At 41.2% G+C, this 26,158-nt stretch overlaps 1 protein-coding gene across 2 annotated transcripts; it reads left to right on the forward strand.

The window, feature by feature from the left end:
• Positions 1-26,158, forward strand: LOC111228783 (microtubule-associated serine/threonine-protein kinase 3-like). Of its 2 annotated transcripts, XM_022754814.1 has the most exons (27): positions 1-440; positions 3,195-3,283; positions 4,102-4,174; positions 6,328-6,348; positions 6,531-6,609; positions 10,038-10,195; positions 12,814-12,889; positions 13,168-13,377; positions 14,601-14,702; positions 15,092-15,224; positions 15,905-15,990; positions 16,288-16,373; positions 16,670-16,878; positions 17,081-17,219; positions 17,498-17,630; positions 17,735-17,900; positions 18,067-18,168; positions 19,046-19,168; positions 19,364-19,476; positions 19,656-19,837; positions 20,134-20,255; positions 20,351-20,539; positions 20,953-21,176; positions 21,617-21,739; positions 21,967-22,103; positions 22,447-22,631; positions 22,737-26,158. In XM_022754814.1, exons 1-27 carry the CDS (start codon positions 355-357, stop codon positions 23,603-23,605), a joined length of 4,215 nt encoding a protein of 1,404 aa, XP_022610535.1. In that variant the 5' UTR covers positions 1-354; the 3' UTR covers positions 23,606-26,158. The 2 variants fall into 2 exon arrangements, with proteins under 2 accessions (XP_022610535.1, XP_022610536.1); XM_022754815.1 differs by lacking the exon at positions 6,328-6,348.

Genomic DNA, 26,158 nt, shown 5'->3' on the forward strand with positions numbered 1-26,158 from the left:
TTGCTGGAAAGTTTGTATCGCTCTTGATATCTTCGCGGAGGTATCTTTCGATAATGTCGCATTCCGGTGAAGACGGACTGTTTCGGAAATATTGCTGGTGACAGGGAGAAGGGGCAGGGCGGACATGGCCGTTACAGTCGCTCAGTACCACAGAGCTGCCGTGCCGTGGGTCTGGGGTCAGTTTGTACCGAAGCTGAATGGAGTTTCTGCCGTTGGACACTGCGTACTGGCCTAGCTAACCACCAGCAGTAGCAACAACTCCACCGGAGAGACTGTAACACGATGCTCCCGCATTAAATAAAGGATAATTCTCATATCTGGATTGGCTTTATCACCACCATTACCATCACCATCATGTCTGACCAAAACTATTATTGGACCGTGTTGCCGAGCTACAAAACTAGTTTTGTGACTGGGGCCATGATGAAACGATCAAAAAGGTAAAAACAACACAGCCTGTTTTACTAGTATTTTTTCTGTATGTGCAGACAAAAACATACAGACAAAAAGACACAGTCCTGACTAAACTGCTGCAAAGCGAAATCGTCTGCTCTGCCTGTAGTTGTCATCAGCTCCCCGCAGAGCTGTGCCATTCAGTGTCTGACAAACGGCAATTTGTTGAACGTTTATGTTGAGCTATTTGATTCGCAGCACGTAAACGCAGCCCCCACCGTACAGTACACCGTTATCGGCATACAGCTCAGATTGATAATGTCACTGTGGTGTCTGTGATAGCCTACAGTACGTTACTGTGTGTGTCTGTCACATCCGCCCTAGTTTTTGTTTCCGACAGAGAAACGTGGCCATTGTAGAGTGTTGTGTATGTGTGTGTGGGCAGACTGCATTGTCTGCTGCCAGCTGTCGCATAAAACGACACAGAGTCCCAGTTGCCGATCGATACACTGTTATGGTTAGTGGCACTGTAGTGTTGTAGATATGCTTTTATCTGTGAGATAAATGTAATCAGCCGTCACAAAGCGGAAAATTGCCCTTCATGCCCTGTAAGGACGTACCTTTGACCTTATCGTATTTTATGACAGTTTTATTTTCTTTGTCATAAACCCAATATTTCTATAATTAAATCTTTTGCAGTTACCCTGCTATACAATCCATCTGTTATAGCTGTTTTCGGTAGCATTAACTATAATTAAGTGAAACTGGAAAAAGAAACTATGCTCTCATCTTTTAAATTAGTGTAATATAGTTTCCCCAGCAGCTGTAGTCTGTCCAACTATCCACTTTTTCCATGTGGCTTGTGATCAAGCGTCAGCCATGTAACCTATTCAGCACAGCCTCGCTTTGAATGGAGCTCAGTGAATAAATGCATCCCCTTCACCATAGGCAGACGTGAAACTTGCAGGCCTGCATCTCAGTGACCTATATTCATCATGCTACATGCCTGACTGCAACACTCTCTACAAACCACTATTGTTAGTCTCAAATATGAGTAGCCTTATCACTGCTAACTGTTGAGAAAGCTCACATGTGGTCATGGTGTGACACAGTGATGCTGTCATGCCAGTTTTGCCCAGGCTCTATAGTGTGAAAAGGTTGTCTGTTTATTTTCTGATGAGAATAAAATAGTGCACACTAATAGTGTATTATGTGGTTTGCAGCTGTGTCCTCGACATATTGAAGCCAAAGTCAAGCACCTACCAGCTCTCTCTTCTCTCTGTTGTTTTGCCGTAACTGCCACTTTTTGGGTTGGGGGCCATATACTGTGTGAATCTGCATCAGCTCCGACCCAGAAATGTCAGGCTCTGTTGTCGTCTCAAGCCCTCAATTATTTTAGGTCACTGCCAGAGAGAAAGAGAGATCATCGACATCACTGGGATGAAACAGAGAGCGTGATGGGATTACACCCAGCTTTGTGGGGAATGCAAAAACAAAATAAAGAAGAGCCCAAATTTTATTCTGAATGAAGACCATAGCACTAGATGCAGGCACCATATAACAAACAGGAAGTGGAGAACATAAATGTGGACTAACTGCATAATAATTACACTATGCATCTATGTGGCTTTCTCTGACTATGACTCACGTGAGTCATAGTCAGAGAAAAGCCATTTAGTAGTATATGTCAGCCTTTAAACAGGTCTGCCAGTCACCACTTTGATATGTGACTTTTCAAGGAAAAGGTCTTCCTTTAAAGGAGCTCAGTAGAAATGGCTGACTGATTTTACATTGACAAAAAAGCTGCATGGTAACAAAGAGGAACACTGGTTGGAAGTTGAAGCCACAACTTTCATCAAAACAACACAATCAACCAAAAAAACTGCAGAACTGAAACAACACCTCTTTGACATGGTCTCAATCAAAACTGTACATCTTGAGCTTTGAAAAGTTGGCATCTTAGGCAGAGCTGATGTATTATTTAGTACAAGCCTTTTTCCAAAGTTGCATCAGCTGTTGAACCTTTGACTCAATGCAGTGGAAAAACAATCTGATCCTTGATTATCTGATATATGGACCAGTTTGTGTTGTTTGCGTGTGGGTAAAGATTGTGTTCATCCATGGTAATGGATCTGTAATTACAGACAGTATATTGTGGCTTGCAGAGTTATGTCACAGGAGTCATATGGTCCACTTATTTCTCTGCATCGTTGTATAACAACCAGCCAAGGCTATTTTATAGGATCAGGTGCTCTCGATTGTACTAGCAATGATATTTCCAGATGTTTCCCATATTCTCACATGGAAAAATCCCTGCAGACACGATAGACATCATTGAATCATCATTGATACTTTGGTGTAATACCATAGCACATAGTTCACACTCCTCATTATTTATTGGATATTTAATTATTTTTGGTCTTTCCATTGTTTTGGTAACTTGTAGTCAGAAGCAGTCCTTTTGAGTACAAGAACACAAGGAATAGGATGTGTTTAATTAGTGCATCTGCATACATACTTTGTATGTGTTTGTGTGTTTATATATTTACATACATACATGTTTGTAGCTACACATGTATGTGTATGTAAACACACTATTGCTAGTGCCATCACAGATATCAGTGTTTGCCTTGTCACGATCAACAATTCTAGTTTATAGGTTGAGCGTGTTTTATTTTGCAACACTGTTTACTGCACTGATAAAAGACTGATAAACAGCATGTGCCTCTGGGTGATTGTGCTTGTAATTGCATTGCATAAGTTAATTTTTTTACCTCTTGTTTTTTTTCCTTCCCTCACAGTTCCCGTAACAACAAGAGAAGGAGTTTGGCGGTTGGGACCCCGTCGCCCACACTCTCACGACCGCTTTCACCTCTCCCACTTGCCACAGGTACTTGTGTGTTGTATCAGTTGCGTGTCTGCTCGTGTCTGCTCGTGTCTGCGTGATATTGTTGAGTAGAGGTTCATTGGTGAAACTGTATATAGACATGATCACATATAAAACAGGGTAAGTGAGGATAGGTTGATGACATGAATGGTTCCATCTGTGACAGGAGGAGAAAACTTTATGCCTCGTATATTTGCCTTCAGCCTTGTGTTTGTTTTGATGCTGTATGTCACAAGACTGGCACTGGTTTCCCTGTGGTGTTCATAAGTTTTTAATTGCTGTTGGATTATAATGTGGCCACAGTATAGTGCATAAGACTCAATGATTTTCCTCCACATGATGGTGTTTTTCATGTAGCTTCCTCCCGGCTATTCATTCCTTGATCCAACTGCCTGATACGGGGAGTCATTCATTCTCTGACCCTCTATCACCCTTTTTTTTTTTTTTTTAAATGATTCAGGGTGTGACTTGGATTTGCCCTCAGGGGCTGGCATAAAAACCCTTTAGTGACCCTTTCAAGAGTATGTGGTATGGTGTGGTGTGGTGGGGTGTGGTGTGGTGTGGTGTGGTGTGATCAACAGCAGGACTCCATGCTGTCTGCTGAAACTGAGATTCTTTGATTGGGCAAGGAAGAGACCTAGTTACTGTGTTACTGTAATTAAGTTTGATAGCTTCAGACTGAAATATGAAGTGAAACAAGATGATCATGTAAAACAAGGGGACAGCCAATGGAATGATTCAACACATTAATAGTCATATACGTTGTTTGTTACATTTTCTGATCATTTCAAAGTTTGTAAAGTGTGTTTTTGTTTCTTCAGCTGGCAGCAGCCCTTCAGAAAGCCCCAGAAATGTCTCTGCCAGCACGTCTGCCAACTTCCAGTTTGCCCGCAGGTGAGAATTAACTCTAATGCTTTTTAATATGGATTTGGTCTAAGGTACTCCAGCTCAGCCAGCTTACCACAGTAATATTTTCCCAATCCAATGCATAAACTAGAAGATTAGTAAAACACAAAGAAAATAACGTTGTTGATTGATTCTTCATGCAAAATGTGATCTAATATAACTGCATATAGCCGACGTTCAAAACATAAGAAATAAATGCCAGTATAAATACTTTTCCATTCATAACTCATGCAAAAGTAGCTGCCAGAACCTGCAAGTTTGCCAAGGTGCTTTATTAGTGACTTTTTCCCCAGCAGTTAATGCTCGACCAAACAAAAACCGGTTCATAACGATTCAAACAGAGCATCAACTTTTCTCTCTTATTTTAAACTGTAGCATTTTGAATAAAAACACAAAAATAACTTATGAAATTTGGTGGTTTTTGGAAGAAGCTTGAATTGCATGAATAATGAACATGCCCTGGCTTGTTCCCTTTTGCCCCTGTGGTGGAAATGAGGCAATGGAGAAGCAAATCCCGACCAGCCGAAAGGCCCCAGGGCCACTTGCTGGACATGCATCTTGGCATTTGTCAAGCCAATTAAGGCGACAAGTCATTGCACACACTCATTACTCAGGACTCCTGTGATTATGGGGGAATGTTGCAGAGCTTGTCCTCGCATCACGCTTCTTGCAACGGCGCATAGACTCACTGGGATTTAGAGGAACATGCGATAGAACTGGCATCCTATTCCGGTAGCAGAAAATAGTGTGTTATTGATTTGCTAGTTGAGAGATTATGGGATAAAAACAGCAGCATGTTGGTTCATTCTAAAGGAGATGGTTACAATTATACATGCGTTGAAACTTCAAGAATGTGTCTATGTACTTTAAATGTATATGCTGCTTGTCTGAACTGTCATGTGTTATGAATTAGCATTTAATGTTGCAGTGCAGTATAGCATATTGCACCACAAGCTCAGGGACAGAGAAGGGATGTCTCTTGATAGAAACGCCTTGCACGAGCCTGCATGACTCATCTAAATTTATTGAGACTTTTTAAGCTGCCAGTGTGTAGACAGATGCTGTGACTGCACTTTTGAGAACTCCACTGGGTTTATTTGTTATTCACACAAGCTGTATAGCTCTGCTGTTTGTGCAATTATTTTTTCATGTAAACATGGAATATCCAGGCACATAATATCTTGCGTCCATGCAAAGAATAAAAAAAGTATTTTAATGCAAATGAAGGAAAAACGTGGTCAGGAACTGTCCCAAGAGTGAGGCATAATCGTTTAGTTGCAGCTCCCTCTTCGCCATTAAATATGCTTTTTTTTAACCTTGGGGAATGAGGATTGCCAACACTTCGGCCCACAATAGTTTTTTCCCTTTACACCGCAGGCATCGATTCTAACATCAATTTAAAACCTTGTTTTTAATCTTAACTCCTAGCCCCTTAAGCCTTGAAGGGCCTTAATACAACAAGCTAGCATCAGTAGTAAAGATTTTAATGACACATAATGGATGGCATACATATCAGATATGGACCAGATGAGAAAATACACACGTCTAATACACTTCACTAATCCTCAGATCTCAGAGCAGAACCATCCAATTTCATTGTGTCACCTCTGGTTTAGCTACATGTCCCCAAGAGCTGGTTTCTGTGAGAAAACATTTGACCATCCTTGTCACCACAGATTGAATCAGTGAAAGAAACTGGGCCACGTCCCCAGAGTGCCATATTGGATGGAAAAGTAGGGGGACAATGACGATAGAGGCACTGTTACAAGTGGAAATTTCACACATAAAGGTTGAGGTTTTCTGTGTGTAGTGGCAGTCTGGCTGGGTGCTTGTATATGTCTGCACTGTTTAGGGGTGTATTTTCTTTGTGTGTGTGTGTGTAATGAGTCACAAGCTAAGTGTCTGTGGCTGTCAGTGCTGCAGAATGATAGCAGTTTGGCAGGTCCTCTTCAGCATCAGCAGACCACCACTGGCTGAGAGTCTGACAGTGAAAACAGGACTGTAACTGACAGGCAGACTTACTCTGTCACTATCATTAAACGCTGTATTTTATTTCTCACTTTGTGTCTCACCCTGCCCCTCTTCTTCTCTGCATCTCTCTCCTTCCCCTTTGTGTCTTCCTCTTTTTTATATTTGTGTAGCCAACTGGCCCGAACTGAAAGGTAAGAAAATGACAAGCTCTCTGTCTTCAAACTTGCATGCAAAGATTTTTTTTTTTATTAAAATGAGATTTGCAGGTATAAAAAGGTGAAACTGAAGATTCGAGTGAGTCATCAGGACATGTAGGTTTTATTTACAATAGAAAGTGACCACTGAACAGTGTGCTACTGTTTTGTCTCTGCAGAGCGGATGGGCGAAGATGGTCTGTGGCGTCAGTTCCCTCATCTGGATACTGCACCAATGCACCCAGTTCATCAGTATCTGTAAGCTGAGTCTATTTCTGTATTTCAGTGTCTGCCTCTTCTCTTGTCTTCCTGTAATCACCATCCTCTGTAAGGCTTGTCTCTTTCCTTTGTCAAATATTCAACATGTTTCGAGACCACTGCCATGGGAGCATTTAGCTTCCTGTGTATCACTCAGTTTACAGTGCCGTGGTGTCTTGTGAACTTATGGCGCTGACTGACAGAACTGTAAATCCCATCACATTAGTGTTGGTGTTCCAAGGAAATAAATCTTCCTATAAATGGTTGTTGATTTATAATACACCCCTTATGGTGTGAATTGCTTTATAAAAGTACTCTGCGCCTGGACTGTATTTTAGATGAAGTGTAATCTAAAGCAAGGTCTTTCAGATTCCGCTTGTATTATAGGAGTTTAAAGTGATGCTTCATGAAAAATCTATCACCCCTTGTAGAATTGAAACTGTTCTGTGAGAGATTTGTAATGATGTTAAAACATATGCAAACCAATGCACACACACGCCTAGGCCCTGTTCTTCAGATATGGCTTAACTAATTCAGGCTAAATTGAGGCTTGATATGTTAATCCAGGATAAGGTTATATTGTGTGCACTTATTTTGAAATAAAGCCAAAATTAATAGATTGAAAACACGATTGGCTTAGTATTGATCATGTTATATGGAGTAGTTGTGTTGGGAACCCTCCCAGCATGCACTGGGGCAATAGATTCATATACATAAGTCTCATTTTATGTGTGTTCCTATATTGTTCCCTGTGTTATTTTGTTTGTTCCACTGTTCTCATACTTTCACTAAGCAATTAGATATTACCCATGGATGTTTTAAGACTACCAGTGATGTTGGCTGAATGATAGGTGACGTTTTGCCTACTGTGAAAATGGAACCTTATTAAATCTCAAAAAGCATTTTTATTTGCATGTAAATGTTTCAGAAATGTGACTTCCGCAGTTAAAGCTAGAATATGCAAGTTCTGGAAAGCTAGCACAAGCATGAGACTCGAAGCACAAACTGATCCGCTGCTCACACCCCTTCCTCTCCCTGCTCTGTTACACTCCTCCCAGCCCTTCACCTGCATTTTTGTTGTGTTCGCTGTCTCAGCTAACGCGGGATCTTGCCTGTCAGGCATAAATGTCTTCCAGCAGCTAATACCAGCTTGAAGCCTTGGTGCGAGAAGAGGAGTAGATCAAAAGCGTGTTCACGTATTGATCGGCAGCTTCCACCCCTGACTTTGGCCTTCTCTGATTGGTTAGAAGGGTGAGGCTTACTCAAATACTTCAGAAGGGAATATTTCTGCACTGCTGCCAGGCTGTTTGGGGCCTGGATCACCACCTCGACAGGGTCAGCTGTGATGTGATGATCGAGACAGAAGCAAAGTATAGAGTCATATTTTGGCAAAAATACAAGTGCTTCAAAATTTACTAACGATCCAGTGGATGACAGAGAAGTGGATTATGCTGCAGGAGTTTTTTTTCTTTGGATGTTTTCATAATTTTTTTCTGCTTTGAAAACTAGTCTCTGTTAGAATCACTCATGAATCCCAGCTGACGACAGCCTCTATTCATGGTGAAGACACAAACTGAATTTTTTTAACAACCACTTTTCAAGTCTACAGGTGGTGACAGTTTTATTTTCAAAAGATTTTCAATCGTTATTACTTAACATGGACCTGGTGGCAACCGTAGAGCGTTTAAATTTAACTTGTTTGAATACCTGACACGTTTGTATAAAGACACTGTGAGTACATTCTCGGGCAGATGGAAAACACTATTACACGACTGTCTGATCAACCATACTCTCAGCAGCAGTTGATTTACACAAAACAGCTGACTGGAACTGGATGTTGTATCATTTAATGACTCAGCCATAACAGGATACATCCAATGATGATGCATCCCTCCATCATCTGCCTTTTATCACACTTTCCACTGCAGAGAGGAAATAGGAATGAATCCTCAGATGCCTTTCCTTTTCAGGGTTTTCCTGAAATGAAACGGCTATGGTTAAAAATGCACGGTTTTATATATTATATATTATTTTTTAAAATAAGATTTTTCTCAATATTGTGCATTTCTCTGGCTAAATTCAACAATGAACTTAGTATTTGTGGTGGAACTAAAGAGAGATTAAAAAAAATTCTCAGTAGTTGGAAAGACATACAGTATAGTTAATGTTTTACCATGTGACCATCCTTATTAAATAAATGACTTCATACCAAAATGATTTTGCTTGTACTCTGCGTAGCCCCTTTAGACTGAGGGAAAGTACAGGAATAATAAGTCTAATCACTAAAATAACACAGGTCTTGATGAAACGCATGGTTTCTTTTTCCTGTGTGACATCACAAATGAGAAGGGACTGTACAGCGTTTCACTGTCTCTTTCAGGAAAAGTCAAACGCAGGGAGCCGGTTGAGTTGCCCAGCTACACCCATCAGTTATTTGTTGAGGGTTTCTGTGGTGATTATCTTGAGATTTTGTCTTCAAAGTCATTACTGGAGCTGCCTTTGGTTGTAGAAAAACAATACCCGGCTCCTCTGTCACGACTGTAATTTTGTATGGCCGACCACATGGCTTGGAGACGGTGAGGTCAGCCTTCCTCACACAATGCCCCTTTCAGGCTGGCTGTCAGTGAGGTCTTTATACTGCTCTCGCTCGGTTCTGACATGTCTCTAGTTTCCTCCTCAGGGTATCTTGGCCCCCCCCCTTTATATCCCTTATTTTCTGTTTCTTCCTTGCTCTTTCATGCTTTCTTTCTGTTTCTTTTCCTCTCTGTTGTCCTTTCACTTTTTCCCTTTGTTAGGCTTTTCTCCTTTCCTCTTCCTCCGGTGAAACAGAAGATCCCAGCCAGATGGGAGTTCTCTATAAATTCCAGGCTGCATGTTACACATTTTGGCTTGGAAAGAGAAATCGAATGCATGCATGGCCAACACAACAGCTGTTGCTTCCTTCTGCAGGGCATGCTGCAGCAGGAAAGACAAAATCCTGCTTCAGGGGAGCAGAACACTAAATCTCAGAGTCCCTTTTTTAAAAGTGAAAAGAGATTGATGATGTTTTACATTACTGCAGCCTTTCTCAGCATGACCTTGTTGAGTGTTACATCTAATTCAGGTCTATACTAGAACATGAAAGCCTTTAAGACTCAGAGTATTAACAGGATAATGAGTGAATCTGAGAGAACAGTGGTGTGACTCTTATCAGAGGAAGTCTTTTAACACAGGATGTTGTATCATCAAAGCTGCAGAAGCAAAACCTGACATAGAAACAAATGTGCAAATAAAAGTAAACAAAAGTAGGAAATAAATGGTGTTTGAACATTCCCTAGTTGACTGTGTTTATCACACATTTAAAATTCATTCTAATTCTTCTTTCCCACTTTTCTGTTTCTCTGTACAATCCCACTTCCCTCTCTCCCTTGTGTGCTTTTCCCTCCCAGTCTTCTTCTTCCCAGGAGTTATTGCACCAGTTGCCCTTCCAGCCCACACAAGATGATCTCCACTTCCTGTTCAAACATTTCCGGAGTACGGAGAGCGTGGCAGATGAAGAAGGAGCACACGCCTCACCCCCTGTCAGGCTCCGCTCACGTAGTCTCAGGTAGCTTGGAATCATACAACAACTATACCATCCAGATGTATGGACTGTTTGCATTCATTACACAAACATTTGCATAACACTGTACTGCACCGGAAGAAGAGATAATCGAACAGACTAGTTTGATTTGAGTGGGTGGAAGCAAAGAGCCACAGCTCTCCTCCTTGAGGTTTTAGTTCAGGTTCATGTTGAAATGAATGTTGGGCAAAAGATAAGAGAGATATCATGAGGTCTGAGGTCGAACTAAGCTCACCTTCTAATGTTAATTTGTGAAAAATAATTATTTAATATATTCCATACTATTATGATGAGATTTACAATAACTAGTGTGATTACACTGCAAAATGCTTTCTTCTCTTTATAAGAGTGGTCTTGATGGACACTGCACAACAATGCAGTGCACAACAGAAGTGGAGGAGTTGCTCATGGTTCAACTAAAACCTCTAACTTCACTTGTGTTAGTGTGGCTAAAATTCAGTCAAATGCTTTTGTGTTAGCTGGGTTGGTTAGCTAGTTAGCAAAGCTAACGTCTCTAGTTTAAACAACTCAGTTAAGCTTGTGGATCAGTAGAGAACTAAATAGTGAACCTGTTGAACATTACTGCCACAAGTGTGAATAATACAAAAGTAATTGGAAAAAAGTAATTACTAACATTTGTATTTTTCATTATTGAACCAAAGTTTCTTCTCTGTTAGTAGAATTTTCCTATAAGCAAACATTTACTTGTAATTTTTTTTGGCCTAGCTCAGAGATATGCCTAACTATAACTGCAAATGTGACCCTGCACTGCTGTTCCTCCACTGTGCTTGGAAAATTCTGCAGCACTAATTGAAGTTGCTAGCTGTGCAGCTCATATAAAGCCTACCACCTCCACAAGCCTAAGGCATATAATTACCCTACCTTGTGTAAACTTCCCTCTATTACACAGTTGCTTACCCAAAGATGGATTTAAAATCGTTTTTATGAGAGACAAAATTAACAGTTAGCAGCACTGCAGCAACTGAAAAGCCCACAGATAGCGTCAGTGTGCTACTTATTAGCAGAGCTGTAAACAGAAACGTAAATAAGTAATGCCACATTTGGTAAGATTGTTGCTCAGTCCCCAATTGATAAAAGTAGGCCTAATGTCCTTGGCATCTTTCATGTATGGTTATAAATATTGAAATACTGGCTTGGAGGATTTGAATATGGTGGAATAATTATTTTATGTGGTTCTGGAAAAAGCCTCTGTGCTGGTTACTGGTAATCCCTTGGATTAGAATCTAGTATTTCCTCATCAAACAAGCCCTCTAAATAGCTCTGGTGGTGGGGAGTTGTGAGGTTGCTGGAGACTTTTATGCACATGGCACATCTTGATGTGGTTGTTTTTTCAGTGATGTGTTCCTGCCCTCGCCACATACTCACACATACTGTAAACACACAAATAAAACGCGCACACATGGATACAGTGTATACTGAGGTGGGCTGAGAAGGTTCTGGATACTCTACATATGGTTACTGTTCCAGGTATGCAGTAGTGGTTGTTTTCTAGATGACAGGTTACAGTCAAGACTTGTGTACAAGGAGGTCAGTATCATTATTATTGAATAAACATAACAAAACATTAAAAACAACAAAAATACTTCTCCAGCATTTTCTTTCAGGTGGTTTGTTAATGTGACTGCTGGCTAATTGGTTGTTCACAGATAAAACATGAGATTCCACAAACTGTGTAACAGTTACACCAGAGAGAAAACTCCACCTGCTAAACTGTTGGACTGCGTAGCTTATTAAATTAATGTAATTGACTTTTGTAATGCTGTTAAAGCACATAAAAATTTCTGCACGCATGGATTATGGAAATAGATGACTGACAAGAATCCATGTTCCTCCAAAATAGCTCCAGTGGGTGTGTAAAGCATTTCTTATTGCCCTCAAATAGTTCTCAAGGGGTTAACGGTTGCTAATGCCCTCAAATAAAACCACACTGCATGTGCAACTGTTGTGGTTGCCCAGAAATAGTAAAGTGCTTGTCACATGTTGATATTGTTATTTGTAGTATGTGATGTATAGGGGCACACAGGGTTCCTATTTTTAACATTTGTGATGACAGTTCATTGATTTGTAATGTGTATGGACAGTTTAAAAGGTGCCCTCTCGTAACTGAAGCCCTGTGCACACAACAGATGTGGTCATGGATACTGCAGATGAGAACCTGATCTGAATCACATTAGTGTCATTTTCGAACATGCTGTGTTTACGACTTGGAGTGGCAGTAAACACTTTCAGATGTAATTTACACTTAAGAAATTCATAGATGTTTTGTATCTCTAATAACATATTTTGTGGTTGACATTATTTTACAGCTTCACTGCAACATTATTGATTTTAAAAGACCAATTACTTAACTTTAAACTTGCCTCTGTTATATGAGCCTCTTCCTTCTTTCATCTTTCCATCCCCCGATCAGTTTGAAAATCACTTCCGTTGATTTTATATGATTCAGATTTCGCATCCATAAATTATTTCATGGATGCATTTTTGCACTTTATCTGTGCAAAAGTATTGAATGGTATTTGTTGTTATATAGTATTTCTGATCTATTTTTCTGTTTTTATCTTTTTTGCCTGGTTCTCATCCAGCCCTGGACGGACCTGTGGAACATTTGACAATGAGATTGTCATGATGAATCATGTCTACAAAGAACGTTTTCCTAAGGTATAGTCAGTGCTTTTCTGGCCTTTTTTCCTGCCCCCTCTCTCTCTGACCTGTATTAACTAAACATCTTCAATGTTGCTAATGTATCTGCAAGCAAAAGGACGATCTACAAATGTGTGCAGGAGGTTTTTTTACACATGGAAACCAGGACAGGAGATTTTAATCCTCCTGGCAAAGTCAAAATCTTGAGCCATTCACCGATGGGATTTAAAGAAATTGTTAATACAATACTGCTGTCAATGTTTTAAATGAAGTCTTCCATCTTGGTTGTTTCCCAGGCGACAGCCCAGATGGAGGGTCGGCTGCTTGACATAATTGAAGAGTGTTCCCCAGGCACTGCTCTGCCCCTGGCCGATGGTGTGCTGGGATTCATTCAGCACCAGCTGGTGGAGCTCGCCAGAGACTGTCTGGACAAGTCCCAGAAAGGCCTGGTCACCTCCAGGTACTTTGTGGAGCTACAAGAGAAGCTGGAGAAGTTGCTGCATGAGGTAGGTGTTTTTTTTTTTTTTTTTTTATCTTCAATAAATGTTTTTTCATCTGACTTCAAGAAATACACTCATAATTTTGTTCACTTTCTTGATAGTTATTCAGCCATTCAGCCAAGTTTGTTTCTTTTAATTGAGTGCTAGTGGATTTCTGATTGTTGGTAGCCTCCTGGAACATTGCATGCTCATCTGTAGCTGCACAGGGAACATTGAATTGAAATTGCCTCTGTGACTGGTTCTCATTTGGTGCCAATTCCAGTTCATTGGCAAGTAATGGCGTTGCCATTTTGCATTATTACATATATCTGTGCAGTGGTCAAGTGTTTGATTATGTAATGATTTATTACGTAACATTTCCGCCAACAATTTTACTGCAGCAAATGCTGCCTCCTGCGAAATAGATTACTGCTTCTGCTGCAGACTCAGACCGCGAATGACTTTCTCTTTTTACTCAAAAAATTGGATATTTTAACATTGAGTTCATTTATAATAGTGCCACAGTTAACAAAGTCAATCAAGTGCTTTTTTTGTGTTCATCCAGTATCCTTAGTAGCCTACGGTCAAAAGGGGATAGCTATTTTTTTTTGTCTATAATTTCAACTAAACCACACTTCTGTAATTATGTTTTCATCTTGGCCCAGAAAATAATTTCCCAGCTTAGAAACAGTTTATTTTAAGAAAATAGTCCCTTATGGTCACATGTCTAAATGTTTTAATTTATCCATGTGCTTACTAGTTTTGCTCTGGATTTATAGTTGCTGTTTCTTAATGGAACTAACAAATCTTGTAGCAGGTTTGACAGGGTAAGACATGGAGCTGGTTACAAATTATCAGCTGACTAACTTGAACTCTGACTGACATCACTCTTTCACCGCCTCTGCAGCTCAGATTCGGTACCTGCTGTTTGACCAAGGCAAGGCAATGTAAGAGTAAGATATGGAGACAAGGAGAGATAATAAAAAATGTGTTCGCAAGTGTTTACTATTATTTATTAATCTGCCAAGGCAGCGAGCAGAAACAAGCATCGATGCAATATGTCTAAATACCAGCCACAGTCCCTTGAATCAACAACAGATCATGTAAGAAGATGAAATGGATGCTAAAAATAATGTGAGCCAGAGCAAAGTGCAGACAGCCTCAGTGGGTGAGCTGTGCTGCCTCATGGCTTGTGCCAATTGGATTAAGTTACAGTAATAATCCATCATCCTTTGTCCTTTCCTGATCAGGCGTATGAGCGTTCAGAGAGCGAGGAGGTGACCATCATCACCAAACTGGTCAAGAAGATTCTCATCATCATTTCCAGGCCTGCCAGGCTCCTGGAGTGTCTGGTAAGAATCATTTGCAGACAAAGTAGTGATTATTATGCAGGTATGAAAGGTGACTCACATACACTGATGATATGCTGTAGTAATGATAGTTTACCATGTCTATCAATGAGGACTGAATGTTTGTTGCAATAACATTCATTTTGCATGGTACATATTATCTTGTTTACTTTATTGAATCATACTAGAAAAATGCTGTTCCAGACGCTGCAACATGTGTTTCCTGTTTTATTCCCGGCGCATAGTTTGCAGCTTTTCTTTTTAATTATTTCCTGTTTAACACTTTGTACTCTCTTAGAAATCAGGGCCTTTTTTTGTTTTGTTTTACGAAAGCCATACAATAAATAAAGATGCTATGAAATCACAAGACGTCCTATATCTTTTTTCTCCAGGAGTTTGATCCAGAGGAGTTTTACCAACGTTTGGAAGCTGCAGAGGGTCAAGCCAAAGTGGGCCACGGCATCAAGACTGATATTCCCAGATACATCGTCAGCCAGCTCGGCCTCACCAGGGATCCCCTGGAAGGTGCAGCACTGACTTATTATTTTGTCTGCTCCATCTATCTAGGCATTTTTAAATATTTTCACTCAGTTGAATTAGTGTAATATTATTGTTGCCATCATAATTAGAGCATTACCTTATCATGTTACAGTGTTTATTTTCCTCAAGTGTGCGGCTATTGAAAATTACATTCTGTTGTGCATTCTATTTAGTAAAATCAATTTTCACCATTATACCACAACAAAATCACATGAAGCAAAATCTTACGTGAAGAACTGATAAAAGATGAAATCGGCACCTTGTGTTCAGTTTCCCTTTATTTTCCCCCAGTATAAGTTGTTGCACTGCTTAATCCTTCCCGTTCCAGTCAAGCAGGTTGTGTCTTTGCTCTATTTGATGAGAATATCAAAACACTTCTTCTACCGGACTGCACATCGACACTGCTCTCCACATTGATATCCTGCAGAGTAGAGCGTCCTCCCTATGCAGTCCAACATTAATCATTACACTGAGCTGGCACATTATAAACGAATCACATAAAAAAATCTGTCAAGAAATATTCAGTGAATACAGTGACAGGTGATTTTGTTTTATGAAGCATCATAAGTGAGTTAGAATCATTGCAGACAGTTGAATAAACATTCATTGTCCTCATTGGAGCTTATGTAAGTTGAGATTGATCTGCGTGTCTGATGCTGTTACAGAGATGGTCCATCTGGAGCAGACCAGCCCAAGTCACAGGTCGGCCAGCAGAGAGACTGATGACACCGGAGAGACCACACCTACACAGGTAGAAACTAACACTGAACAGTCAATTGACTTTGGGTTTGACAGAATAAACAGTGGTGGTTGGAGGAATCTTGAAGGCAGCAGAAGTTGTACTGAAGGAATATAAAATGTTAGGAGGTTGCTGGGATAGATACAGTTTTAAGTGATGAATGCAGCACTTGTTTGTAAAGGCAGACAAAAATCCATCACATTATCACAATGCAGTCATGAAGTGCATGGAGTCATGCTTTTCAGCAGTAATGCAGCAGTTAAGTTCCTGTTATTTTCCATCCCTTTTTTTTGGACGTGTGTGATTCAGAGCCGAGCAGCCTGCACCCCTCCTCGTAGGAAACCACTGGAGAGTGACTTTGAGACTATCAAGCTCATTAGCAATGGCGCCTATGGGTGAGTAAGACAGACTTCTTTGTTTGCATTCGACTGACTCAGTCTCTTTGTGGACACGACGGAGTGCCCAATAAAAGCGGAAAAGAAACCAAAATGAGGATTTGTTTTCATAGTATTTTTGTGTTTACACTGAGAATTTATTTGGGCGATTTTATTTCAAGTCTGAACTTGTGTGCATCAGTAAGTGATGCGCATGGTTCCTCATCTTTTTAATGAAATCTCTCAATTCATCTCCCCTCCTTACCTCATTTTACTTAATATTCCTTATTTCCACTTCTCTTCGTCCTCCCATTCAGGGCCGTATTTCTGGTGCGCCACAAGGACACCCGGCAACGTTTTGCCATGAAGAAGATCAACCGGCAGAACCTGATTCTAAGGAACCAAATCCAGCAGGTGTTTGTGGAGCGAGACATCCTAACCTTTGCTGAAAACCCATTTGTGGTTTCTATGTTCTGCTCATTTGAGACACGGAGGCACCTCTGCATGGTCATGGAGTATGTGGAAGGTAGGGTTGGTTTGGATATTAGAGCAGTACTCGTTAAGGTGTTATGTCTTCCCATTAAATGTTAAGTTTCCAGGGACTGAGATCTCTAAAACTATGAAATGCATATTTAATCTGGTTTTCCACTTTTTTCACTCTCATAAAAGCCTACAGAAAGAATCTGATCTGAAAGTTTCCATCATGTTGGCATCTTTTGTACTTCAAGGTGGGGACTGTGCAAACCTATTGAAGAACATTGGCCCGCTGCCTGTGGACATGGCGCGGATGTATTTCGCAGAGACTGTCCTGGCGTTGGAATACCTTCACAACTACGGCATCGTACACAGAGACCTCAAGCCTGACAAGTGAGTCTCCAGCCAGTCACAAAAGAGAACAATCCCACACATTTCACATTTTTCATTCCTTCTATCTTTCCTTTCAGGCAGCGCCTAGTTTCCTTAAAGCTTTCATCATTTTTAGACTTGCCATCATTTTTTTTTAAAGACTTCCAATCCTTCTGAAGTTGGAGCATAATTTTCTGAGACATTCAACCTTTGATGGTTTTTTTATTGCATCTGAGATTTATGATTTGGTTAGCGTTTGATGTAACATTAAACATCTTTGTGTTTTCCGTCCTTTGTAGTTTGTTAATCACCTCCATGGGACACATTAAGCTGACAGACTTTGGATTGTCAAAGATTGGTCTGATGAACATGACCACCAACTTGTATGAAGGACACATTGAGAAAGACACCAGAGAGTTCATTGACAAACAGGTTTGTCTCTTCTCTTCTCATCTTCTCTTCATCTCTTCTGTCTGTTGCGTTTATGACTTTAACTAACATCAGTTCCTCTCCTCTTGTGTTCTTCCTCTCTACAGGTTTGTGGGACTCCAGAGTACATTGCTCCAGAGGTGATCCTGAGGCAAGGCTATGGAAAGCCTGTGGACTGGTGGGCCATGGGCATTATCCTCTATGAGTTCCTAGTGGGCTGTGTGCCTTTCTTTGGAGACACACCAGAACAGCTTTTTGGTCAGGTGGTTAATGGTAAGAGATCGTCACATTTATTGTTGCATTGTTATTGTTAGTTTTTCTATACAGGTTTAACTTTTTGTATATTTTTGTCTTCAGAAATGAAGTCATCACCTTCAGTTTATGTACGGATAAATTTAAATCCTGTCATTAAATTACTGGTGTGTGCTTCTTTGTCCAGATGAGATCATCTGGCCAGACGGGGAGGACGCTCTGCCAGCTGATGCTCAGGACCTTATCACCAGACTGCTGAGACAGAGTCCTCTGGAGCGTCTGGGAACAGGTTGGTGGCAGCGTGACTGATGGTGGGTGGGTGGGTGGACAAGGCTCTCTGGAGTTAGAGCCTGCTGGGTCCCAGGTTCGCTCAGCACTGTGACCATCTGCTGGCCAAGAGGAGGCACGTACAGATTTTCTTGTCACTGTTACCTGTTCAGTTTTGAGGCCAGTGGTGACATGAGGCATCTCACTGGAAAAGGAGAGTCAGTACAAGTCAGATGAGGGGAAATGTAAAGTTTTAAAAACACTTAAAATGGCACTTTCACCTACAGTATAAAGTACATCTCAGCTCTGCTGCGGACAGTTCACGCCACTTTTGTAGCTTTATTTGATACAAATTGCCCAACCCATGTACAGTTAATAATGTAATGAAGACAGTGTTAATAAGGCAACATTTTGAGTGAGCAACTATTTTGTTAATCAGTTAATAGTTTCAGTAATTTTTCAAGCAGAAATGTTGAACGTTTTATGTTTCCAGGTTCTCAAATGTGAGGTTTTACTGTTTTTCTTGGTCTTAGCAAATTGAATATTTTTGGTTTTTGGACGTTGGGTTGGAATAAACAAGACATTCGATGACAGCAGCTTGTGCTGTAGGATACTGTAATTTTCATTTTTTTAAAAGTTTTTTTTTTACTGTCTTCTGATATTTTATAGAACAGACCACTAATTGAGAAAAATAATTGTCGGATTAATGGTGATGAGAATAATTGTTAGTTGCAGCTCTAGAGTAAAACATTCTAATCATTAAGCTCAATGTTTTCCCAACAAAGGAATATCCATATATTATGGTATCAAGGGAGCCACTCCTCACATTTTGGGGGAGGAGTAGCTGTAAATCAGGCTCGACATATCAATCTCTCTCTCTCGTCTTATTTCTTCTCCAGGTGGAACCACTGAAGTGAAGATGCATCTGTTCTTCCTGGGTCTGGACTGGAACGGGCTCCTGAGGCAGAAAGCTGAATTTATACCTCAACTAGAGACTGAAGAGGACACCAGTTACTTTGACAGTATGTGGATTTACACAGGGTACACAGACAAAGCTAGACACACCTCGGAAAAAGGATGTCAGAATTTTTTTATTTTATTTTGGCAAGCAGGCAGGCCCTGATTTCACAGTGATGCCTCTTAGCAATTTAATTTAGGATAAAAACAATGTCACCAATTTTAAATTTTTTATCGCACTGTCATTGTGATCCCTACAGCCCGATCAGAGCGCTACTGTCATCTGGGTTCAGATGACGATGATGAAACCAACGATGATGAATCTTCTTTGGAGCTGCGACAGTTCTCCTCTGTGGCCCACCGCTTCAGCAAGGTATTTCTTCTGGCTCCGCTTGCGGATCCTCACACAACCTCCACTGCTGTACACTATTCAAAGGCATACGTGAAGCCCTTGATATAGAATACAAAATTGGTGTGATTTCTCAGTAAAAACGCATCTATACATGACAAAAGGAGAGCAAAGATTCACCACACTCTCTGTATAACCTCTAGGTGTACAGCAGCACAGAGCACCTGTCCACCTCCACGCCGTCCAACCAGAGCCTGTCGTCATCGGAGCGGAGCCACAGCGAGGAGAAGGAGGAGCGGTGGGAGGGCAGGGGAGTCCTTTCCCCTGGCGATGGGCACAAACACTTGGCTAGTGGAGACAGGAGGGCAGATGGACACAGGGGGAGGTGAGAGCATGACACACCAGAGAGAGTGATGTCCTTGTTATGAGAGGAAAAAAAACACAGTCGTCCTCCTTGCCTTTCTTGCTCCAGATTTTATGAAACGTGAGATGGAAATGGAATATTCCCTCTCTTTTCATGAAATACCGATGAAACCTTGGTGTAATATGACTGGTTAACAGCCACACCCAGGTCTGATCCTTTTGGTGTGGAGTTTTTAAGTGTGTTTATATGATTGTCCTCAGTATGCTCCGACTTCCTGGCTGTGTGTTCACCACTTGATCTTGTGTTTCCTTTTGCAGTCTGCGTCCTCGTGCTTCATCCAGTTCCTCCCAGTCAGAGCGCAGTGCCAGCCCGCTGGTGATGAACAGCACCCAGAGCCTTGACATCATGCCTCGCTTCTCCATCTCTGCAGAAGAGGAGGGTAAGACTGACAAACGCAGATCTCTGTTTAGTGTTGTGTCCTTTTATTTTGCAATTGCAACACCAGTGCTGACACTCTTTGCTTCATGATTGTAGACGGGATGGTTTCCAACCTGCGCCGCATTCGTCTCCGGAGCAACAGCACAGGCACCAGACCGTCGTTCAGGAGAGGGGCGTCCCGACGCATTGCCCACCAGCTGGAGACCCCAGAGAAACCCAGATCCCCAGCTGGCAAAGTCCCAAAGTCTGCCTCTGTCTCTGGCCTCTCTCTCATCATCACCCCAGGTAGACAGGATGATAATTATCTGTACATGTAAACAAAATGGATGTAGATTCAGTTGTTTGTCAAATTTCAGCCGTAATTCTTTTTAATGAAGTCTTTTAGAGGAACAACTGTAATTTGACTACATTTGCTAAGACTATTCATTTGTTTACAGTGCCCTCTACAGCCTGATCCTGTGTGATATATACAAGAATCACACAAACCATAGATATTTATACGGTGCCCAAGATAACTCTTTTACCTTGAAGCGTAATACATAGTGGAATAACCTCTGTTTGTAGGATTATTATTATGGTAGTTTGGTAGAAGTAGTTTTTATCAAATACTGAATGGTGTGAAATTGAATGTGCAAAAGTAGAAGTACATACTATCTATAAACACTCAACTGATGAATCATTTTCCTTTCCTGATCCAGACGACTCAGCGGGTCCTCCCACGAGCCCCAAATCTTCCTTGTCCCTGTCGTCCAACCCCTCATCCAGAGACTCGTCTCCCAGCCGGGACCTGTGTGTCAACATCAGCTGCCTGAGGCCTCCTGTGGTCATCCACAGCTCTGGGAAGAGGTTTGGCTTCGCTCTGCGAGCTATCAGGGTCTACATGGGAGACAGTGATGTCTACACTGTCCACCACATGGTCTGGGTATGTGTCCTTATCTCAGGTGTAGCTGGTGGTGTTAATTACATATGAAAATTCAATATATTCAACAAATGTCGAGTGTTATTATTACTATGCAACATGTTGAATTCTAAAAATGACATATTAAACAGTCAGTATAAGGGTAAAAACACTTATGTGCCGTTGTCATGGTCAACATTCAATAACAGGCGAACACTATAGAGATTTTATGATTGTACTGAATCAACTCTGTGTTTTATAGTTTTTATGGAAGCATTTTGACTTGTCTAATGCCGTTCATGAATGTGTTAGAATTCGTATTTGTCCTTCTTTTCTCCGTGTAAATAAAATGAAAACATTGATTATTATAATTAGGTGAAACATTGTCTATAGTGGTAACAGCTGATTAGATGGTTGCTTGACCAGTAATTTGGATCTGAGGTTGTGTGTCTTTGTGTCCACAGTGTGTTGAGGAGGGCAGTCCAGCACACGAGGCAGGATTGAGGGCCGGTGACCTCATCACTCATGTCAACGGGGAGTCAGTCCAGGGACTCGTCCACACTGAGGTGGTGGAGCTCCTGCTCAAGGTGAGAGAGCTTGTTAAATAGGACGGTTTGAATTTACATTTTTTTTTCTATTCACATATTGTATATTGATAAGCACAGATAATATCCGCAATGTCTTTTTAGTATGTAAAAAGCTTAATTTACGGCCTTGTTCTTAAGCATTCTCTCTGACAGTGATAACATGTCAGTCTGTGGCTCTTCTCCTGCCTTGTAGATAGGTGTTTATATTAACAATCTGTTTTAAACAGAGTGGCAACAGGGTGACCTTGCAGACGACTGCACTGGAGAACACTTCCATCAAGGTGGGCCCTGCCAGAAAGGCGAGCTACAAGGCCAAGATGGCCCGGCGCAGCAAGAAGAGCAAGAGGAAGGACGGGCAGGACAGGTACATGCAGGGAGAATGAAGTCGTTACTGTTTGACTTTTTGAGCTATTTTCTGAAACTTAATATTTGAATTCAGATAGACTTCACTTTTCTTTCCTTTTTTGTAGTTATAACACTTAAACACTTGAATAATTAAATTAGACAGTCATGACACAAAATGAATATTCTTATCATCAAAATTCCAGTTATATGAAATATAGTTGAATGGATCTCAGTTTATGGAAGTTGTCTTTTTTTTGCTCAACAAGAGGTGCTTTGTACTTGAGTAAGCATGGAAAAGGTTAAAGGAAAGAACAGTGCTATAAGCTAAACACAGATCTGACACCCACGTTTTTCTTTTGCAGCAGACGACGGAGCATCTTGAAGAAGTTGTCTAAGCATACACCTCCTCCGCCCATGCAGAGCAGTCGTAGCTTCTCTTCAGGGTTCCACCAGTCGTCTAGTGACAGCCTCTCTGGTTCCCCCACACAGTCTCTCTCTCCTGGGCCTTCCACACCATGTCGCTCCCCTGCTCCTGACCACTCTGGAGGTAAGTGAGGATGCCTTGTATCACTTGCAGAGTGTAGCCGATCTGTATTTTGTGGTTGTCGTTTTCTGGAGGAAAAATACGATTTTATCTCTCTCCTTATATCAGATTCAAGTTCCTCTCCCTGCTCCAGCTCCCCTAACTCACCTGTGCCACAGGCCCGCCCCAGCTCCCTACATGTTTTGGGTCGCTACACCAAAGCTGGCCGCTGCAAGTCCACCAGCAGTATTCCTCCTTCACCGCTGGCCTGTATCCCACCTCCTCAGCCTCTCTCTCCCCAGTGCTCTCCATCCTGCCTCCCCAGTCACCCCAAGTCCCTGCAGGGTTTCCATGGCAAAACATTGTCCCCTCCCACTATCGCCCGCCATTCTGTGCGTCCCCGCAGTGCAGAACCACCACGCTCACCGCTCCTCAAGAGGGTCCAATCAGCAGAGAAGCTGACAGGAGACAAGATGACTGGGGGGTACCACGCAGAAAGGAAGGCCTACAGCACCCGACGCCACACCATGGAGGTTCCTCTGTCTGAGGGGGAGGGGCTGGAGGACATGGAGGGGGACACTGCCACTGGGTTCGTGTGTGTCGGTGAGCACGGCCGTCAAGGTTTGTACATCGGAGGGCAGAGAGGCCACCAGGACACAGCCAGCGGAGGCAGCGAGCATCATCGCATTACTGCCTCGCCACAACACCGTGGCGGCAACCACCACTCCAAAGAGGTGGTGGTGATGAGGAAGCTGGCTCTGTCGGAGCGCAGGGACTCCTTCAAGAAACAGGAGGCCGTGCAGGAAGTGTGTTTTGATGACTCGGAGGAGAGAGAGGTGACACCAAGCCCCACGATTCCTGTCATGCAGCCGAAGGCATTCAAGGCATCCTGGATCAACTCAGTCCAGGCAGAATCCGGTGTGAAGTTGGAAGGAAGAGGATCACAGGGTACAACAACACAGCAGAAAGCCAAGTCAAAAGACAAAGCAGGGTTTTAGTTTTTCACTTTGCCAGGGATAATAGGTCAACAAAGTGAAGCGAAGTCTTTGACCTGCTACTGTACTTACATTTGAAGGCCTTGCATGTGTGTCCAGAAAACTGTGACCCAAAATCATCATAAGCAACTGCTAGAAGAAGGAAGAACAATTTCAAATTGATTTTTTTCAGTAATATATGCATCCTGCAACACTGTTAACAGAATAATGACTGCCAAACTGTGTTTACTTCCAAGTTGCTTGTTTTCTCTCTCAGTTCTCAAATCACTGTGGCACCAGTAACTGACATACTTGTAAATATTTTTTGTTTTAAATGAAGAAACTTATTTATGACTTTTTATGCTCATCTTGTTTTTTTAGTTGTTGAAAATGCCTTGGATGCTTCAGCTGTTCTTATTTCAGGAATTGCACAAAAGAAAAAGCCACGCAACAACTCAGTGTAGTTTCACAGTAGGTGCAGAATAGAGGAGGTTAAGTCAGTCAATATTGTACCATGTTTCATTTTTATATACCACAATGCCTGTCTAGAACTGGGTGTTGATTTGTGTTCAGATTGAGTCTTTGAAAGAAACCTATAGTGTCTGTCCTGCAACATATAACGTATTGTAGAATTTGAAAAGATATTCTGCGCTGCCTCTCAGAAGAAATTTAACATAGACTTTGTGGTGGTGAACATTTAGACTCATCGATTCTGAACGCAGACTTTGTATAAATATTTTAAAGGACAAAATAACAACAACAGAAAAGTCTAGCGCTGGTGCCAAAGCATGGTTTAGCCATAGGAACCATTCAAAAGAGGTACTGTAGTTGTACATAAAAAAAACATTTAAAAAAAAGCTTCATGCATGCATGGGCTTTACCTCCACTTGCTGTCTGTCCTGTACAAAAAAAAAAAAAGCGCAAGTGCTGGCACTCCTCTAGCAATGGTTTAAACCATAACCTGATCAACATACAGGTGTGTAGATAAAGCTTTGCGACTACCTTTGGAAACCAAGCTGCTGTCTCTGTCTTCTAATACCTTGTTGAGTCAAACCTCCGTCCAGCTCCTTACAAACCTAGTCTAGCTCAAGTGTTTGCACAAGTCGTTGTAGCCGTAGACAGTTAGATTTATATTCCAGGACGATCTCTTTCTCTGTGTGATTCAAATATTGTACAGTGGATGCAACAAACAAAACTGGCTCCATAGCTGTTTTTTTTTAATGTGTATTATGAATGAATGTTTACATTTTAGTGCAAATATGTGTGTGGACTTATCATGGTTTTTTGTTAAATTATTATGGGAAAAAATGAATGACAGGGAATGGCAGAATTCAAGCAAAAGTGCTGAATGGATGAAGGAATGAGTCCAGGTGATCTCCTTTTGTATATTTTGATATGGAAACAGTCTTGTTGCAGTACTAATAACCTATGCTGTTGATGTATATTGTATAAACAATGGTGGACCTTATAGCAGCTGTAGGTGGTGTTTTTTTGAAAGTGACCTTGTATGGGTAGATGGACTCAGAAATAATGTGTAATGCCACTTATGTGGTGTGGTCTTAATCTCCTGTTGTGATCAACCTCAAATGATTGTGCATAGTACACATCCCAGTACAATTTCCCCACAATTTTAGATCACATTTGGGGATATTTTTTTTTTTTAAGATTGAAGTCATTAATCTCATTGGATAGGCCTTGAATTCTTGAATTTGAGTCACTGATTTTGAGCTTTAAAGTGAGGGAGGAGATATGAACATATGGGAATTGGTATTCAGCTATGTATTCCTTAATTTGTATCTTGTTCCCATTTTGAAACTGTTATTTTTTTGTTTTCATTCAGGAACTGTTTGGATCAACAACCAAAAATGCTTCCAGTTTCACTTGTTACACAGAAAAAAGTGTGTCTTGTGTTCTCAGTTTAATGAACACACACATAGTAGTGTTTTGCAAAGTAGAAGGAACTTGTGGGAATTAATAATCCTTGAATAATGGTTATAGACTGTTTTGGTTCAAACTAGAAGTTACACATTTGTTCATTGTAATTTAGGTAAAAAAAAAACATGTCTGTGTGGGATTTATCATTGAATTTCTGATGCAATATATACATCTTGGTATGTTCTTAGAATTTAATCTTTTTATTTTGCATCACTACCAAACTGTCATAGTATCTCTTGACCTTAAGTTGTATCTTCATGTTATACTTTTTTAAATTAAGACTTTATTTTGTGGAGAGCTCAGCAGCAGTCCATACCAGCGGTTTACCACACGTCAAAATGAAGCATCACAAAGAACTCCTCATCTCTCTTTTTGCCTCCGTGTGTGTGCGCGTGTGTGTGATAAACTCCATGTCTTCACATGGGTGCTCAACTGTCATACTCCATATTTGCCACACTTGTTTTAGCGTGGTTGTGTGTTAAAAGTTGTTGCTCCCTACTCAACCCCCTTGTCACCGAATGACAAACTGGCCTTTGTGAAATTCTTAACATGTGGGTATCTGGTGCAGACTGGTGTGACATTGTCTGTTTTTCTATTGTCTTAACAGTGCTTGAAATAAATGAAGAGGACTGGAAAGTCCAA

This window comes from Seriola dumerili, unplaced genomic scaffold, assembly GCF_002260705.1.
Source record: "Seriola dumerili isolate Sdu_G_001 unplaced genomic scaffold, Sdu_1.0 BDQW01000226.1, whole genome shotgun sequence".
Classification (NCBI taxonomy): domain Eukaryota; kingdom Metazoa; phylum Chordata; class Actinopteri; order Carangiformes; family Carangidae; genus Seriola; species Seriola dumerili.

Coding starts and splice junctions, on each gene's coding strand:
- LOC111228783 (XM_022754814.1), top strand. CDS start 355: ATGTCTGACCAAAACTATTATTGGACCGTGTTGCCGAGCTACAAAACT. Junction 21,740..21,966: donor TGGTGGAGCTCCTGCTCAAG/GTGAGAGAGCTT, acceptor TGTTTTAAACAG/AGTGGCAACAGGGTGACCTT. Junction 22,104..22,446: donor AGGAAGGACGGGCAGGACAG/GTACATGCAGGG, acceptor TTTCTTTTGCAG/CAGACGACGGAGCATCTTGA.